Consider the following 18,438-nt stretch of genomic DNA (forward strand, 5'->3'; position numbering starts at 1 on the left):
TATAAACTCAAAATGACAATTTGTATAATAACCTAATAAACAAAGTTTTTGATGAAAATATGTGAAAATATAAAATTTCAGCTAAGTGTACAGGAAGAAATTGTTCTCAAAATTGCTTATTAGTTGAAAGAAAATTGAGACTAATTAAATGATAATTACAGTGAACATATGAACATGTATATGATATGTGTGTGTATGTGTGCGTGCGTTGTGTGTGTAAGCTTGCAATAATTTTATTTTATTTTAAATTTGATGAAGAGTTTATGTGAATGAGAATTAGAACATTAAAATTCATTAGAAACTGGTACAAATGTGATGCGATAATTAGTTTATGGAAAGTTTAACTATCGATTGAACACCAATGAACAGACCAATTGTTGTTTCACACCATCAAAGTCAGACATGTTTATTATTAAAATTATTTTAATTTCATTTAATATGGAAATGAAACTATTTAATAATCCGCCATATTGAATATGAAAGTGCAGATACAGAAACTACAGCATACAAAAAACTGGGAATTCCCGATTTTCTCACAATGACAATTGGCGAAGAAGATCGTAAGTTAGACACCGGGAGACATTGTAATTTGGATTGATCTCTTTCAACTTTGTAACGACTGCATGGGTCTAACTGCCATGAAACTGCATAGACGGCCCCAGAAATGAAGCTGAAAACCCCCAGTGGTGCATAGAATATAGGCCTGTCAGGTATTACGAGACCAACTGAGAGACATGTGACCCCCGATGCTAATGATGAAAATTTTATCCAATTCCCCAATGAAATCCACGATGAGGTTTCTTTCCCTAATTTAGTCGGTTCTATTATTATTGTTTCTATATTAGAATATATGGCACAGTCTAACTGGCTTTCAAAGTTTTCCAGGGCAGACCCATTTTCGTAGACTTCTTTTATTACGTAACACTTTTGAGATCTGTGGTTTAATAAAAAATAAAATAATTATCAGAAATTTAATTGATATATCTTTGTTACGTATTTTAACATACTTGTAACAATGAATTACAACATCAATTTCACTCTTAAGAAAAAAAGCGAAATAGTAGAATAAAAATAAACCTGTTGTTGCTGCTGTTGTTGTTGGAGTTGTTAGAAGAGTTAGATGCTCGTCCATTAGCTTGGCCGTTGTTCGAATGCATGTCAAGTTCAGACATTGCAAAATTGAAAAAACCAAAAAATTATGAGATTGCTTAACAAAAAATATCAATAACAACTTTTTCAAAATTAAACATAAATTTGACTGTCATATGATTGATTGATTAATTAAATTTTCTTATTTTGTTCTTATTGTTCTTATAATAATAATAGTTAAAAAAAATTAGCGCTAGCTTGACCTAATAAAGTAACTAACGGGCAACGCTGCTTAATTTAAAAATAAATAATAAAATTATTAATTGTTTTAAACATTAATTAAAGATTAACAACCTCTCTAAAACTAAAAAACGAGCAACTTGAATTAAATACAATTTGATGGCATAAAATAATTTCGTTTCGTAAAACGTTTTTCAACTTCAAACACTAATCTGAAGTTTCCTAATCTTAATTAAATCAACTTTTAAACCAACTCTTGCATGATCTGATCAACGAACGAAGCGAAGCACCCAACCCAACTTGTTTATTTACCATCATTATGAATGGAAATTTATTTTTAAAAGAAAAAGTACAACTGCAAAATAATATTTAAAGCGCTTTATTTTATTTAAGTTAAGTAACGTATAAAATTTAAAAAAACTTTTTTACGAATTATTTGCTTAAAAAGTTTACATTGATATTTAAAAAGTAAATTTGTTTATAAAATATATTTTTAAACATGTTGTTGCATTTTTTAAAACTTTAAACAATTTTTCAAACCTTTTCTTGTTTGTGTGTGTATGTGTGTGTGTGTTTGTGTGTGTGTGTGTGTGCGTGCGTGTGTGTGTGTGTTTGTCTGTTAGTAATTTTATATTAAATATATTTATTCCACATATTTGCATAAATAATATATATCATACTACATTATAAGTAATTGCCATGCACATACAAAAGTGCACATATAAGCTTAAAAACAAATATACTAATGCAGGCTTAAGGCTTTTACCAAACGCATAACCTTTGATGTACTAAAACAAATATATTGCTATGCTTTGACTCATGTGATTATAAAAAATGTATATATATACAAACACACACAAACATATATATATTATATTATTTATATATGTGTATTCTACAATACACATATATGACATACATTCATAAATCTATCTGTAAGCACGTCTAAAAATATGCCTGCATATGCATATATACATGGCTGCCTGCACGCTTGCTCTATACACACACACACACACATGCTGTTCGTTTCCTCACTATGCGTCTGCTCATTGAAACTGCTAAATGTTAAGATCAATGTAGTGTTTAAATGTTAGAATTTGCATTTTAAAGTTAAAGTTTTGGACTTTTGCTGCTACTTTTACTAGATAAAAATATTTTCTACTTTTAGGATAAATTTTATTTCATTCGAGATGCGTGTAGCTTTTGTATTGTCTACGTATTTGTTATCTGCAGTCGTTTCAGTTGGGAACAATGAATCATCAACGTTAACAACAGCTGTGTTGAAAACAACGACAAATAGTGTTGTTAACAACGAATCAAATAGTTCAACTAAGAAACAATTTGATGCAAGTCAACGACCAAGTTGTCAACTGTCATTACATGAGCACCAACTCTCCAAACAAGTCGAATATTTGCTGAAGAAAGAAAAAGTCGTTCTCATAGAATACATCATCAGTTTTGTCAACTACACAAAATCGCCACTGAAACTGAAAAACGAATTTCAAAACGAAAAATGGTACCGAGTAACGTCGGAACACGGCCAAATTTTGTTAAATTTAGCATTCAACTACGGCGTACTTTCAATGGCTACGTTAACGTTGGGAACGACCAAACTCATCTTAGAACTAGTTGACAGTCCAGCTAACTGTATGGCTGAATCAGACCCGGACGACCAGCTGTACAGTTTGCAGTATTTTTTGATGAGAGATCTTAAACCGGACAAAAAAGTTGAACTATCTTGGAAAGAGAGCATATGCCGTAAAGTCGTTCTTAACGATAATTCCGGGTACGCAAAATTTACTCACGAATGTGTCACCGTTGATTCAGAAACATCACAGTTAGTAGTCGCGATAGGGTTGGATAGACTTTGGATTACAATTTTGGATATAATGTTGATAATAATAAGAATAGCGGCTCTAGTTTGCTTACCGTATTTCCTCGTCAGCATTTTTAAAGGAGTAATTAAAGAAAAAGTTCCTTACGTTGTTAGATTGAAAGATGACAGTCCTTTGTTGAAGACGTTGATGATTGTGGACGATGATGACATTAAAAATGATTACATCAAGCAAGGTAAAGAAGTTTTAGATTTGAATGTTGAAAAAGAATTTCCTAAACTTCGACATGTTCTTCACTACGGCACATACCCGATGAATGTACCTTTTAAGGCCAACATTAAACAATACGACATTTTAGTAGACTATCACAGAACTCAACCCGAAGATCGAGTTCATGTTGGATTTATAAAAACTCTCGCTGGTGTGATATTTAGATGCAAAATAAAAGAAGTTGGACCTTTCGAGTTATGTTGTCAGTCTGAAATGCTGAAACTGGTTGCTTCCAACAAATGTTACTTGCTCTGGATAACATTCTGGAGAAAATTTTCAGCTGTCCTTCTCGTTTTCACGATACCTGTCTTTTTTTACGTGCGCGTTCTACTGTACTACATTTACGAACACGAAGAAGTTACATTGAGAAAATCGGTTACAGAAAGTATGTCTATGAAAGAAATAGTTTCAAACAGTTTTTTGCAGTATTTAACCCCAATTCATCCAGTTTTAATAACAATTTACGTTCTGTATTTCTTGGCTGGTTTTATCGTCGCACTTGCTCCGCGGAAAAATGAAGATGCTGACAAAAATCACGTGCTCAAAAGAATCGTTAATTCATTTCGAGATCTTGATGAATTTTCATTTACGCGAGTCATAAATTTTGTTTTCACCAATTTCACATGGCCTTTTTATAAATTTGGAATATTAGGCTGCTTCATTTGGCTCGTTTATTGGATTTTCGCTCTGCCTGTTTCATTTTTCGTCATTGCAATTTACAGCGTGCCATCGCTCTATCTCATGTTCCGCATGATTTATTACTGCAAGAGAGCTGTTTACGTTCAGCTGCACAAACTGCCTCCCTTCCCGATGATGTATCAAGTTACAAAAAGAAAGAGTCAGAAAAAACTGTTAAACAAACTGAAGGCAGAGAATGTGGCAGTAAAATATGCTTTGAAAAACATCGAACAATGTCGATCTGATCAAAATTACTCTCCAACTAAAGAAATTGAAATGAAAAAAATGGAAGAGCAACAGAAATTGAATCAAATTGTCTATGATTACTACAACAAGGATGAGGAATACATCTATAAAAGAGCCGATTGCTGGCACTGCGTCACCTACATCTTCACCACAGTTTTATGCCTTTTGGCATACATCGGATGTATGTTCCTCTTGGCTGAAATAGTCGTATTTGGGGTAGAAATAATAGTTTTTACCATCATGGGTATTATAGTCAATGCCAATTATATTTTGAGGCACGTTATGGTAGTCGCTATAGTTCTTTTATATTGCTTTGATAGTTTTTTTAACATGGAGAAGAAGTATTTGAAACTGAACAAAGTAATATTTGCAGAAGTAACCAGGCGAATACGAGATCTTGAATCAGTTACGTGCCTGCCGTCATTTTTACAGGAAAATCGAGGATTCAAATCTCAGGAACTGAACGAACAGGCTGATTACGAGAATCCTGATTCGATAGTTCCCAAAAAACACTGGATGATAAACGATCTCGTTTTATTTATGGATAGTTGTGATACTCCGAGAATCCCAAGAAAATTATTCAAAGAGGTGTGCAACATTCGAGTTTCTGGAGTTCCAGGACCTGTTTACAGAGGCCAACTTGATGCTCTACAGCAATTGGCCAAAGTTATGTTTTTTGTATGGCTTGTCGTTATCGCTGTGATGGTTTTTGGCGAAGTTTACACCATATCGTCGACAAACCAACTAATCGCGACGGTCGCCGGTAGCTTTCTACCTCTAATACTTCGCAGCTGCTTCTTCCAGCAATCATCAGACATTGAAGTGAACACTGTGACATTTAAAAGTCACATGGATGAACTTATAAAATCATTCCATCAAAACTGGCCAATTTACGATTTAGTTTTAAGTTTCATATACGATGACAAACTAGAAGAAAAATTGAAAGACGAGAAGCCTCGTTTCACTGACGATGAACCCGAATTCATCATTTGTTTGCCAAAAGATGGCAGTTTTCATAAGGAAAATAGGCTTTATAGTGTAATCGCTGATTAATCAATGTAACGTGTATACAATTTTTATTAATCAAAAGCTTGACTTTTTTAATGAATTTTCATTATTTAGCGATTTTTTTATTGTGAGAGATCTCCGTTTAGCATCTGAAATTTAAAAAATCTGATTATGTGCTTATTAGGTGTATTTATTTGTTTAAAGAAACGTCTATTGTGTTAAATTTATTCAGTTATATTCGATGTGTATTTTATCTACTTTTCAAAAACATTTTGAAAGCTTGGCCCATGTTGACCAGTTGAAACTTATTTCCAATTTATATTTATATATGAAGCTCTGCTTTTTTTCAAATAATTGTATGAAATTTAACAAATTCGTTTAAAGACAATGTTAAATTGATATTAGGTGTTTATTTATAATGTAGCAATGTTTATTTATTAGGATAGTATTTTTTTGTTTAATTACCTGTTATATTTTTTGTGTTAACTTTAAAATATTTTGGTGAAATCAGGTTATTATTTGATTGTAATTATTAAAAAGTTTGATATAGATCTTTTTTAATAAATCTTTTGTTAAATTAAAATGAGTTGTCTCATATTAAGTTTAAAAAGATTGTAAAGTTTAATGAAATGTTTAAAAGGCAAGATGTTTTCGACAAGTGTGTGTCAGTTTCGTCGTACAAATTAGCGCTTGTCTGTTATTTGCTTACATGCAAGTTTGAATTTTCGTACGTGCGTTCAAGTAATTTTTTAAAAATTTGATTGTGATTTGAAAAATAAAAACCATAAAAAGTGCCCCGGGTGAGGATCGAACTCACAACCTCCGCATAACTCGCCATATCTGCTTATAAGTACGGCGCGCTAACCGATTGCGCCACCGGGGCGCAACAACTGCATTGGCTTATAATAGTTTTTGAAATAAATTCTTTTAAAAACTGATTTTTGAATTAAAATTTATAATTTACCTATGCATTGAATGTAATATATACATATATATATATATGAGAACTCGTATACCAAAAAATTTTAACTCGATCGTCTACCTATAGGTTAAAATTTTCAACTTAAAAATAAATTTAAGTTTAAATAGTGGGCAGTTTTGTAGTTTTATATAAAGGCAACACGGTAATATTATTATCGCGATAATGAGATGAATTTGAATTTTGGATTAAAAAAGTTTTCAGCTTTTGCTAAATAAAATTGTTCTGTTATAATTTAATTTATTTAAGGTTTTAAATTAAATCGATTTTCAACATGAGTGACAGCAAACTAGCAGAAGCTCGTGAACATTTGAAAGAGGCTGAAAAATGGTAAGAAAAATATTTTTTAAATTTAAAAGTAAACTTAATTAAAATTAAATTTGAGTAAATTTTAAATAATTATAAGATTATTTCCTTATGATAAAAAATGTAAAATTAAAAAATTTACTTTAAAATTTAAAAATTAGTATTAGTAGTAACGACCTGTTAGTGCTAACTGTTAATATGTTAATAAATCAGGTTTTACTTTAATTTAATATTTAATTTGATCTTTTAAAATAAAAATAAATGATTAATAATTTTTTAATACTATAATTTAAAATTTAATTATTAAGTAACCTTTCTTTTACTAACCAAATCTGTTCAAAATACTAAACTAAATAAATAAAAATTTATATTTCCTAGCCTGAAGACTGGTTTGCTGAAATGGAAGCCAGATTATGAAGGTGCTTGTATTGAATATGGCAAAGCAGGTGGTGGTGGTCTTTATTTTAAAGTTTAATTTTTCATTTAAAAATCAATCACAACAAAACTTCAAGCTTATCTTTTATGTAACATTATAATATAATGATTATATTAATTTAACTATTAATTAATTTATTTTTTGTTTTTTGATGATAATATTAAATTAAATATAAATCAAAAGATTAATTAATTGATGTAATAATCATTTTTTTTACTGTCACAAAAAGCTATTGCATTTAAAAACGCCAAGTCGTATAATGAAGCCATAGATTGCTACCTCAAGCAGTTAGAAGCTGAAAAGGCCCATGGATCATATCTTTTTTTATTTTTGTTCATCCAGTTGGATCCAACTTCATAACACACGAAATTCATTAGAAAAATTTCGCTTCCCTAGCTACATTTTTTCATATTTATATAAGCATGGGTGTGTGTGTGTGTTTGTTTGTTTATGTGTGTTTTTGTGTGTTTGGTGTGTATGTGTATACATATGTAGTATGACTAAAATAGTCATCTCATATTACACGTATGTGTGTAAACTGTACCTCTAACCAATGAGATATAATAGATAGGCCAAGAAAATGATATTTTGTCACATTATTCTACAATTCTTATAGAATGTTTAATAAATTTGCCTTCCATATTGAAATTTTCCTTGACCGCTGTTTTCAATCTAATACATTGTATCAAGCCGCAAAGTAAGAAAAACTTGATAATTTATATTAATTAATTAATTAATTAATTAATTTCAATCTATTTATTACTTTTTAATGTATTTATACATATTGTAATATTATCACATATTAATATTGTTAATATTGGTAAGACGAAGGTAATGGTGAGTGGGGAAGGTGGGGACCGAGTGATAAGTAAAATAGACCCCTGTGTGGTATGTGACAGGAAAGTGAAGGCTAATTTGGTATTGTGTATAGGAAGTCAGAAGTGGGTGCATAAGAGATGTAGTGGTGGGAGAGGGGCACTGAAAAAGGTGGAAGGCACGTTCAAATGTAGGAAATGTGTTCATGGTGTGATTAATAGGACGGACGCAAGGGCGGGGTTGAGTGGTGGTATTGAAAGAGTGGAAAGCTTTGTTTATTTAGGGGTTAAGCTGACTGCGAATGGAGGATGTTTGAGCGCTGTTACGGCAAGAGTTCGTGTGGGATGGATGAAATTTAGGGAACTGGGTGGGGTATTGTGTGGAAAGGAATGGTCAGTGAAGATGAAAGGGAGGTATATAAAGCATGTGTGAGAGCAGCGATAGTATATGGTGGTGAAACTTGGGTGTTGAGGAGAGAGGAGAAAAGTGTACTGCAGAGGGCTGAAAGAGCTATGGTGAGGATGATGTGTGGGGTTAAAGTGAAGGATAGAAGGAGTAGTACAGAGCTGATGTCAATGATGGACTGAATGAGGACGTTGTGACATTGATAAAGAGATCGAGATTGCGGTGGTATGGACATGTGTTGAGAAAGGATGAAAGGGTCGGGATTAGGCGAGCGTTGGAGTTCGAGGTTGAAGGAGTGGTAGGAAGGGGTCGTCCGCGATTGGGATGGAGAGAGCAGGTGGAGAAGGACAGAGTGAAAGCGGGGTTGCGTGATACTAGCAACTATTTAAATTAATTTGTAAATCAATTTCTGCATAAAATCCACACACACTCGCACGCACGCACACGCACGTCCAGTTTTACGGACTAATTTACATTTTGAAGTTAATGTGTTTATCTACGTTTATATGTATTACACAGATAAATACACAGACATACGTAGGCATATATAAAAATATTCGTATATATATATATATATATATATATATATATATATATGTGTGTGTGTGTGTGTGTGTGTATTATATATAGATATATTTGTGCGAGTATGTGTGCCTGTATGTGTGTGTGGTGTGTGTGTGTGGTGTGTATATGTGTGTATGTGTGACGCTTAATTTTATAAATTTTTATGACTTTTTTTAGGTTAGTTTTTCAATGTTTAATAAAATTTAGAGCGGCAGAGTCGGCAGCCATGCTCTGCAAGGAGAAGGGAGATTTCATAAGAGCAGGTGATCTCGTGGAGCAGGCGTCCGAACTCTACCTGGAACATGGAGTCGGAGACACAGCCGCCATCATGCTTTCCAGGGGTGCCAAGTAATTTCGCTGCTTTTGTTGTGTTTGTCAATTTTTTTTTTGGTTACTTTTGTTTGTTTGATTTTAATTTGCAACATATTGAAAGGTTATGTTTGAGTTTATTTTCAGTAGTTGGGAATGTTTTGCAAAGTATTTGCTTTATTTTTTTTTATCAAATTTATTGATTTATTTGTTAAAATAATAATAATTATTATTATTATTTATTAATTGTTGTTGAAATTTAAAAATTAATAAGATGAATTCGTTAGTTGAATTAATTTTAATCAGAATGCTGGAGCAAGCAACACCTGAAAAATCCATTCAGCTTTATAAGAAAGCCTGCGATGTAGCTGAGGTTGTTCCTGATGATGATGATGATGATGATAATGACGACGACGATTTTGCCTTTTCTTGATGATCCTACTCTTCTCCTTCTTGTTACTTCGTTAGTCTTATCTAGGATTGATTATTGTAACTCGCTCTACTATGGTCTTCCTGACTCTATACTCTATCCTTTAAGTAAAGCTTTTAACTCTGCTGCTCGTCTAGTTGCTCGTGCTCCTTTCTTTTCTCATATATCTCCATATCTTGTTCTCTTGCACTGGCTACCTATAAAATATAGAATAATTTTTAAAATTTGCACGTTCATGTATAAGTCTCAATCTAAATTATTTCCTAAGTATTTATCAGATATATTAATTGAACCTAAACGCCCCGGTTTACGATCGTCTTCTTCTTCTCGCTTTTTCTTAACTCGTGTTAAACACTCTTTTGCCAAATCTGTTTTAGCTTTTTCTGGTCCTTTTCTCAGGAACTCTCTACCTACTTCTCTGACTACTTCTCCATCACTTGCGAAGTTCAGAGCGGATCTCAAGACCCATCTGTTTTCAAAACTCATTGAGGAGCGCTGTTGAACATCGCGGAAATAGCGCTTTATAAGCTAATTGATTGATTGATTGATTGATGATGATGATGATGATAATGATGATGGTAGTGATAATATTGATGATGATACCGTATCCAGGCGCAAGATAGAATGAAGGAATGCACGGAGAATATAGGCAGGGCTGCAAGGGTATGCATTAAAATCAAAAAGTAAAAAAACAAGTTTACTTTTATTATTACTATTATTATTATTATTATTATTATTATTATTATTATTATTATATTTTTATTATTATTACTTTCAATTATTACTATTATTATTATTAGTATTGTTATTATTGTTATTTTATTGTTATTATTATTACTTTCAATTATTGCAGGCTTTAAATTTTCGTTAACTTACTCCATCTACCGACTCAACTACTAGTTTACCACAATTCAAAAAACAACACAACAACACACATACAACACCACACTCAACAATAACACAGCAACAACAACACCACACACAACAACGATGCAACAGATTTGACGATGCAGCCAAATACATAGGTCAAGAACTGGACTTCATGTCCCGAACGAACCACGGGGGAGTCCTCAACAAGCTGGTCATGGGGTTGGTCCTTGTCCATCTTCACAGAGAGGACTACGTGGCTGCTGATCAGTCATTCCAGAAAGCTCTCAGGTTAATATATATCTGTTTACTTTTGTGTGTACGTCGGTGTCGATGTGTGTGTCTGTGTGTGCGTGCGTGCATGTGTGTGTGTGTAGTGTGTGTGCGTGTGTGTGTGTCATTCAGGGACAGTTTTGAAGATACAAGCATGAGAAATGCGTCAATGGATACATAAAGTGACATGATTTTTACAAAAGTTGCATTTATTTTGATGCCAACAAGTTTTCTTACCGTATCTCTGAACCACCTAATGAATTTACATTTATCTATAATGCTGTATAAACAAATTACAGGTGCATGCATGAACACACATACAAACACACATACACACGCACAAACACACATACACTCGCACGCACGCTGACATACAAATCACATGCAGGCAGTACACGGGTTTCAGAGATAGTGATGAGGCAGGCCCGATAGAAACATTCCTTGAGGCGTACAATGATGGGAACGGTGAGAAGGCTGAAAGTATTGCAAGGGGTTCACTCTTTGCTTATATGGAGAATGAGGTGATTGATTGGTTGGTCGGTTGGTTGGTTGATTGATTGATTGATTGATTGATTGATTGATTGATTGATTGATTGATTGATTGATTGATTGATTGATTGATTGATTGATTGATTGATTGATTGATTGATTGATTGATTGATTGATTGATTGATTGATTGATTGATTGATTGAGTGGCTGGTTGGTTAGTTGACTGGCTGGTTGGTTGGTTGGTTGGCTGGCTGGTTGGTTGGTTGGCTGGTTGGTTGGTAGGTTGGTTGGTTGATTATTGGTTGACTTGTTAATAGGCCTAATATGTGGTAATTGATAGAAATTTTTGTATTTCCTATTTTATATTTCAACGAAATTTAAACACTCGTTGACTCAACTCCACAGAGACATGGATAAATTTATAAACACACACGCGCGCGCGCACACACACACCACGAACACACACGCACGCACCACGAACACACCCGCACACACATTAGCACAGCATAAGTACATTACAAATAACAATTGGTTTAAACTCATTAATTTACCTCCAACCAACAAAATCAAGTTCACGAAATTAGCCAGAGATCTCAAATATCCTAAATCATCAACTACACCAGCTACAACTTCTGCTAAGGATTCTAGTGCAGCAGCTGGTGGTGGAGGTGAAGAGGAAGATAAGGATGAGTATGATGGTGGATTATGCTAAGCTATTACTGAACTTTTCGTTGGTGAATAATTAATTGAATTGATTGAATTGTCATAATTTTGAAATATATATTTAATCAATTAACCTATTTACTGGCTAATTAGATTAATAATTTTTTTGTATATATTAATATGTATTATTATTATTAATATTTCTGTCAATGTTATTATATCGATCAATTGTTAATGAACGTATTGAATTGTTATTGAATATATATATATATATATATATATATATATATAGATATATATATATATATATATATATCAAATTCTTTTTATTCAATAATTTCAAATAATTTATGCAACAAATAATGACATAAATAGAATTTGTATTCGGAGCATTTTTAGGTTTTTTTATTATCTCATTTAAGATCTTCCAAGTTTCCTGGCTATTGCTTTTAGATATTAACAGCCTATCATGGTAATATTCTTATTTTAACTTTACTTTACATTTATTAAACAGTTTATTGTATATTTTAAAAGTTTCTAAATTGGCGGCAGTTGGTTTTTTTTTCAAAAATTTAATGTAGAGACGTTTTTGAAGAGTTTTTGAGTGCGGTAGTCATTCATGGTTGTTGTTTATTCACTGTGGCAAGTTTTTTCTTACTCACTATATGGCAACATGATTTAAATGCTTGATTATAATGTTAACAAATAATTCAAATGCCCGATTAGGATCATCACAGTTAAACAGGTCTGTCCAATCGGTCGTGTTCAAGTAACTATTGAGTTTATTTATTCTACTTGTTGAGTAAGATATTTTAAAATTAATCGGATAGACGATCAGATCATTCATTGTAAACTGTACCACAACGTTTAATTTTATTTGGGTTGGTAGTTATCAAGAGGTTTAAAAGAGATAATTTATCACAGGAGAGAAAATTTAATATAGTTTCGTTGAATGATATATATTGGAAAGTGGTTAGATGGTAATTGAGAACGTGTCGACCTTACATCATAAGGGATGGTTACTGAATATGTAACAATTACAACGACCATCAAAATGACCCAGACGTCTTTGTCTTACCACTTCAAACGTGTTTATTTATAAATTTATTGGGAATTTTACAGAATTTCTAATTCGTGGGTGGTTTTTACTGAAAAATGTTAACTGGGATTTGAAGCCCGCCCACGTGTAGTGGTGGTTTTACGCTTAATTTGAATTTGAATTCCAATTTGAAAGTTGTTCGTTCAATGCTAAATTGTGTGTGTTACTACTCGTGTTCGGAAACGTAAATGTCTTGAGTGTTTATGCTGTAACTGTGTGATGTGTGTACTGTACATTTGTATGTATATGTGTGTGTGTGCGTGGTGTGTGTGTGCGTGGTGTGTGTGTGTACTTGTTTAGTACTTTCTTATGAGTTTTTACCTAGTCTTATACCTTTACACCTTTAGGTTTTACACCTTAATCACTCGTCGGTTATTTTTATCTTTTCAGAAATGTTCGGTCACAAATCATCTGCTTTTACTCACTCTTACGTATATTATATCTATCTATACCTACATTGTTGCATGTCTTTCCATTATATGGTCATAATTGTTATCATCACCTTACTTCATTGAAAAGTTTGCAATTAAAATTACAATGCAATGGAATGTAAATGTAATGCATTACCATTTATCTTAGGTTGTCATCTTATTCGTTGCCATTGGTGTTAGTCTAAGTCTTAGTGGCAGTAGTAAGTCGATATTAATTTTTAATTGTTCTCCAAAATAGAATAGAACATTCTTTTAAATTTTAAAAGTTTTTTTTATATGACCTTCTTTGTGTTTCAATGTTACGACGCACCTTTATACTGCAAACAAAGCCAAAGAAGCACTTGAAATAGAGTGATAACAGCATATGAAAGTGTTTAATTATTAATTAATTAATTAATTAATTTTACTAGTAAATTTTAACGGTAGCGTTTTGTAATATTTATTTAAAATAATAAAAATTATTATTTAATGATTGAAAAAAATTTTTAATCTACATTAGAAGGGAGTCGTCTGATTTTATGTAAATGTGCGTATCAGTGTTAAATTTTTATTCTATAAATGTGCCTTTTAAGAAGTTCCTTTGCCTAATGACTTGACAAGTGGTTGATCGGATTTTTAAGGTCATTAAATCAACAAGTGTCGAATGTTTGTCTGAAAATCGTTAAAAATACTTCAAAAAATATCCAAGGGAAACTAGACGAGACGTTAGAATGTCTCAGTTTTCGTAGAAAGAAAATGTATAGAGACAGTTGGTTAATTGGACTCCTAAATAACGTGTATGTATTCAAGTTTCTAAAGCCAGTTCAAACAATAACCGAAGTCGCATATAACAAAATTTAAATCATATATCGGCAATATTGAAATTTATAAAGTTAAGCAAATTAATTTAGAAAAACGTAATTATATCCTACAGAAATAGAAATAATAGAAATAGAAATATAAGCACGCGAATAATGCAAGTTATATGCTGATGAATTAGTTTATTTTAATGCTCAAAAGCAAATTTGGAATAATTTCAGCTGTGGTAGTGGGTAAATTTCAAGTATAGGCTACTTTTGTTTAAAAATTTGGAAATGCCGAATAAGAAACAAGCTGGCAATTATTACTACACGTTTAGATCATATTTCTAGAAAACTAAAAATGAGTAAAGCCAAACGACGAATGAGAATTACATGAAGAATGCATGCTGCTACAAATGTTACTTAACTATTACAAACTCCTCCTATCTGACTATTGCCGTCGCTATTTGCAATCACGATGAATTATTGATAATATATGATTTACAAATATATTATAATATATTACCGATAAACTAATTCACATTTCCGAATCTCACAAATCTTAGTAGAAACGTTGCTTTCTAATGTATGAGTATAAAGAAAATTGTAATAACTTTGCTCACACCCACAACAAACATATGTATGTTAATAATTATACATTTACGTATTATAAATTGTATACATATATATGTATGTGCGTGTGTGTGTTTGAGAGAGTGATCACACATCCGTACACATCTATATCCAACACACACTTCACACACACTACACACACACACACACACACACTAAACACAACACACTACACAAACACACGCATACACATGTCAACTAAATCAGCGTTTCTGCACCTATCAAAATTTAAGTATTAAACATTTCAAATGTTTATCAATTCTTCAAAATTGATGATGACCGAGTTTTTATATAACGAAAATGTTAATAAATTAAGACATTTGTCTGGTGGTCCGCGAGCAAAGTGTGAAGTGCAAGTTTTTTTTAAATAAAAAAATGAATAAGATGAACTCTTTTGAGTCTTTCGAGCATTAAGCCTCGTTTGGATAAGCTCAAGGCTCTAACAAAAATTAAATTTAGCATTATTTCTAATGCTAAATTTGAAACTTGGCACGTTTAAAAACCACCCGTTTATTATTATTGTTAGCAGTTGACATTTGTTCATTGTAAAAAAAGATGCATTTACAATTTGTTTCATATTTGACATAAAAATTGATGATACACCACTAGGCCACTGAACTACTAGGCCCACAAAAGAACTTTAGTCTGAAATTGCATATATACACAGCACGTATTTGTGGAAAATGTCTTAGTATTTTAGTATTAGTAGTAGTAGTAGTAGTAGTAGTAGTAGTAGTAGTAGTAGTAGTAGTAGTAGTAGTAGTTGTTGTTGTTGTTGTTGTTGTAGTATTGTTTTTATTGATGTATTCTTTTGTAATTAATGTCAAAATTATGATTAGTATTATGATTATTATTATTATTATTCTGTTTTGTTGTAATTATTGTTGTAATTATAGTTGTTATTATTATGTTTTGTTATTATTACTAATATCAATGTTTATTTACGCTCCTATTGTTGAGAAGATTAAGAACGTTCTATTAAAGTCTAACTTGAAAATTTGTGAACTCGTTAAAACGTGAAGGATGTTTTAAGATTAGTGAAGAACCAGTCTGCGTAGTAAAGAACCAGTCTGAGTAGCTAGTTATACACAGCATGTGTGGATATTTGTCGAAATGTGGAAAGTATCATTTGATTGAGGGAAACTTCTTATTATTTAATCGTCTTTGTATGTTCTTGAAAGGATTTTGTTAACGAAATCGTGACCCTTATAACTTCTTAATGTAAAAACACTTTTCACGGTTTAGGTAATTTGAATTGTTGAATAGTCCCAAAATATACGTATGTGTGTTTGTTAGGTTTGTGTGGGTTTATTTAGTTGTCTGTGTGTTTATCTCTTTGTTTGTGTATTTGTGGCTATAATTTATCATATGATTTATTATGATTGTTATTATTATTATAGCTAATTATAATTATTATTAATACTATTATTTGCTTTGTTACTATTTATATACATGTCCTAATGAAATATGAGAGAGTTGAAAGAACGAATGAAATAACTGAGTCCTCCAAACTAAACACTAACAGGAACAAGCTATAACACCTTGCCATTCAAAACACTACTTACATTCATTTCTCTCATTCTCTTTCTCTTTTTCTCTTCTCTCTTTCTCTCTCTCTCTCTCTCTCTTTGTTTATTTATATATACATACACACGTGGATCTGTATTTTAACGTTTACAAACATGTAAATCAAAGGAAAGTTTAGGGAAATAAATATATGTTGGTAGAAATCGTAACAATGAAGCGTTATTTTTAACTGTAATTTTCAGCCTTCCTGTAGTGTGTGTGTGTGTGGTTGTGTGTGTGTGTATATATATATATATATGTGTGTGTGTGTGTGTGTGTGTCTGTGTGTGTGTGTGTCTAGGGATGTTGATATGTACATGTCCATGTTTGAATGTGTGTATATAATACACGTATGGTAGAATAAAATATCTTCTTAATCTTAATCGTATTATATGTATTGGTTAAAACATTGGTTAAAACACACACCCACACACACACACACCCACACACATACATACACACACACACACATATATACATATATATATATATATAATTATCATATGATTTTATTATTATGAGAAAAAACATGGGCGAAGACAAAATGTCCCTATGCCCGCGACAAAAAATTAATTATAAAATTTTAACACATAAACAATGTACATGAATATATGTTTGGGCGGCGCGATGGTGTAATGGCTAAGGTGCCTGGCATTGGTGATGCAGTGTCCGGGTTCGAATACAAAAAGATCCTCGCCTATCACATGCAAAAGTAGATTCACGTGCATTTATGCACCGTGTGTTTGTTGCATTAATGATAATAATGCGCCTCAGTCGATTTCCATGGCGCTATATAATATGACATTATTATTATTATTATTATTATTATTATTATTATTATTATTATTATTATATGTTCTGTTCGTACATAAAGATCAAACAAAAAAAATATACAAACAAAAATATATAACTTTTATTATTAATTCAACCATTTGTAAAAATTTCAACCATTCATAGATATCGTCCTCTCTTAAAGATAATCATGTCAAAACAAACATTTATACCGTCATCCAAAATCTATATACAGCATTCACGAATAGTCATCCTTCAACTCCGCTCTCCAATCGTATTTAAATTTAGCATTCAGAAGAAAACCATCCATTAATCCAAATTATAATGATTATTATTATAGCTAATTATAATTATTATTTACTATTATTTGCTTTGTTACTATTTATATACATGTTCTTATGAAATATGAGAGAATGAAAGAACGAAGGAAATAACTGAGTCCTCAAAATAATCGCATTGTTCAACTTTTCGAGTCGTTTTCTAATGTTTATGCGGTCTGGTAATCTGATAACTATTCTCACATCAATTTCTAATTTTAAATTATAATTATATTATTATATAATAATAATAATAGTAATAGTAATATATATATACAATTATTTATAGTAATAATATATATATATATATAATCAGTGCATCATCAATTAATAATTATAAGTAATTGTATTTATGATAGTCTAAACCCAATATATATATAACACACTTTTTCATGAGATTTTAAGTGGTCCTTGAATCTCAAAAGGCTCTTATACGTGTGTGTGGTGTGTGTGTGTCTGTGTGTGGGTGGTTTTTCACAACAGAATCCTTGGTTAATACTTAGCTTTTTCCTAGCTTTTTAAAATGTTTAAAACAAAAAACGAGCAAATAAAAACCCAAGAAATTTACACGTACGAACTGTAAATACATCAAGGAATAAATGACTGAACTGTAAAAATTAAATAAAAAATATGAAGATTGAATGAAGGAAAGAATGAAAAGATAAATGACTGAATGAATGACTGAATGACTGAATGAATGAATGAATGAATGAATGAATGAATGAATGAATGAATGAATGAATGAATGAATGAATGAATGAATGAATAAATGAATGAATGAATGAATGAATGAATGAATGAATGAATGAATGAATGAATGAATGAATGAATGAATGAATGAATGAATGAATGAATGAATGAATGACTGAATGAATGAATGAATACACCATACACCACACACAAATGTACACACACAT

At 31.6% G+C, this 18,438-nt stretch overlaps 3 protein-coding genes across 3 annotated transcripts; 2 read left to right on the forward strand and 1 right to left on the reverse strand.

The window, feature by feature from the left end:
- Nucleotides 1–450: 450 nt before the first annotated feature.
- On the reverse strand, nucleotides 451–1,172 carry HELRODRAFT_160886 (hypothetical protein; the record flags this gene model as incomplete). Its single annotated transcript, XM_009017811.1, has 2 exons — nucleotides 451–934; nucleotides 1,078–1,172. 2 exons carry the CDS (start codon nucleotides 1,170–1,172, stop codon nucleotides 451–453), a joined length of 579 nt encoding a protein of 192 aa, XP_009016059.1.
- Nucleotides 1,173–2,519: 1,347 nt separating this feature from the next.
- On the forward strand, nucleotides 2,520–5,949 carry HELRODRAFT_188453 (hypothetical protein; the record flags this gene model as incomplete). The annotated part of the gene is made up of 1 exon (XM_009017812.1): nucleotides 2,520–5,949. One exon carries the CDS (start codon nucleotides 2,520–2,522, stop codon nucleotides 5,409–5,411), a length of 2,892 nt encoding a protein of 963 aa, XP_009016060.1. The 3' UTR covers nucleotides 5,412–5,949.
- Nucleotides 5,950–6,478: 529 nt separating this feature from the next.
- HELRODRAFT_184947 (hypothetical protein) lies at nucleotides 6,479–12,493 on the forward strand. The gene is made up of 10 exons (XM_009017813.1): nucleotides 6,479–6,675; nucleotides 7,030–7,097; nucleotides 7,317–7,401; nucleotides 7,767–7,784; nucleotides 9,080–9,220; nucleotides 9,488–9,554; nucleotides 10,224–10,294; nucleotides 10,611–10,769; nucleotides 11,140–11,272; nucleotides 11,813–12,493. Exons 1-10 carry the CDS (start codon nucleotides 6,620–6,622, stop codon nucleotides 11,951–11,953), a joined length of 939 nt encoding a protein of 312 aa, XP_009016061.1. The 5' UTR covers nucleotides 6,479–6,619; the 3' UTR covers nucleotides 11,954–12,493.
- Nucleotides 12,494–18,438: the final 5,945 nt, after the last annotated feature.

This window comes from Helobdella robusta (genome assembly GCF_000326865.2).
Source record: "Helobdella robusta unplaced genomic scaffold HELROscaffold_2, whole genome shotgun sequence".
NCBI classification, from domain to species: Eukaryota; Metazoa; Annelida; class Clitellata; order Rhynchobdellida; family Glossiphoniidae; genus Helobdella; species Helobdella robusta.

What these genes read in the sequence shown, in the direction of transcription:
- HELRODRAFT_184947 (XM_009017813.1), top strand. Translation starts at nt 6,620, where the DNA reads ATGAGTGACAGCAAACTAGCAGAAGCTCGTGAACATTTGAAAGAGGCT. An exon ending in TTGAAAGAGGCTGAAAAATG is followed by an intron (nt 6,676 to 7,029) that starts GTAAGAAAAATA and finishes TATATTTCCTAG; the next exon opens with CCTGAAGACTGGTTTGCTGA. An exon ending in GTATGCATTAAAATCAAAAA is followed by an intron (nt 10,295 to 10,610) that starts GTAAAAAAACAA and finishes ACGATGCAACAG; the next exon opens with ATTTGACGATGCAGCCAAAT.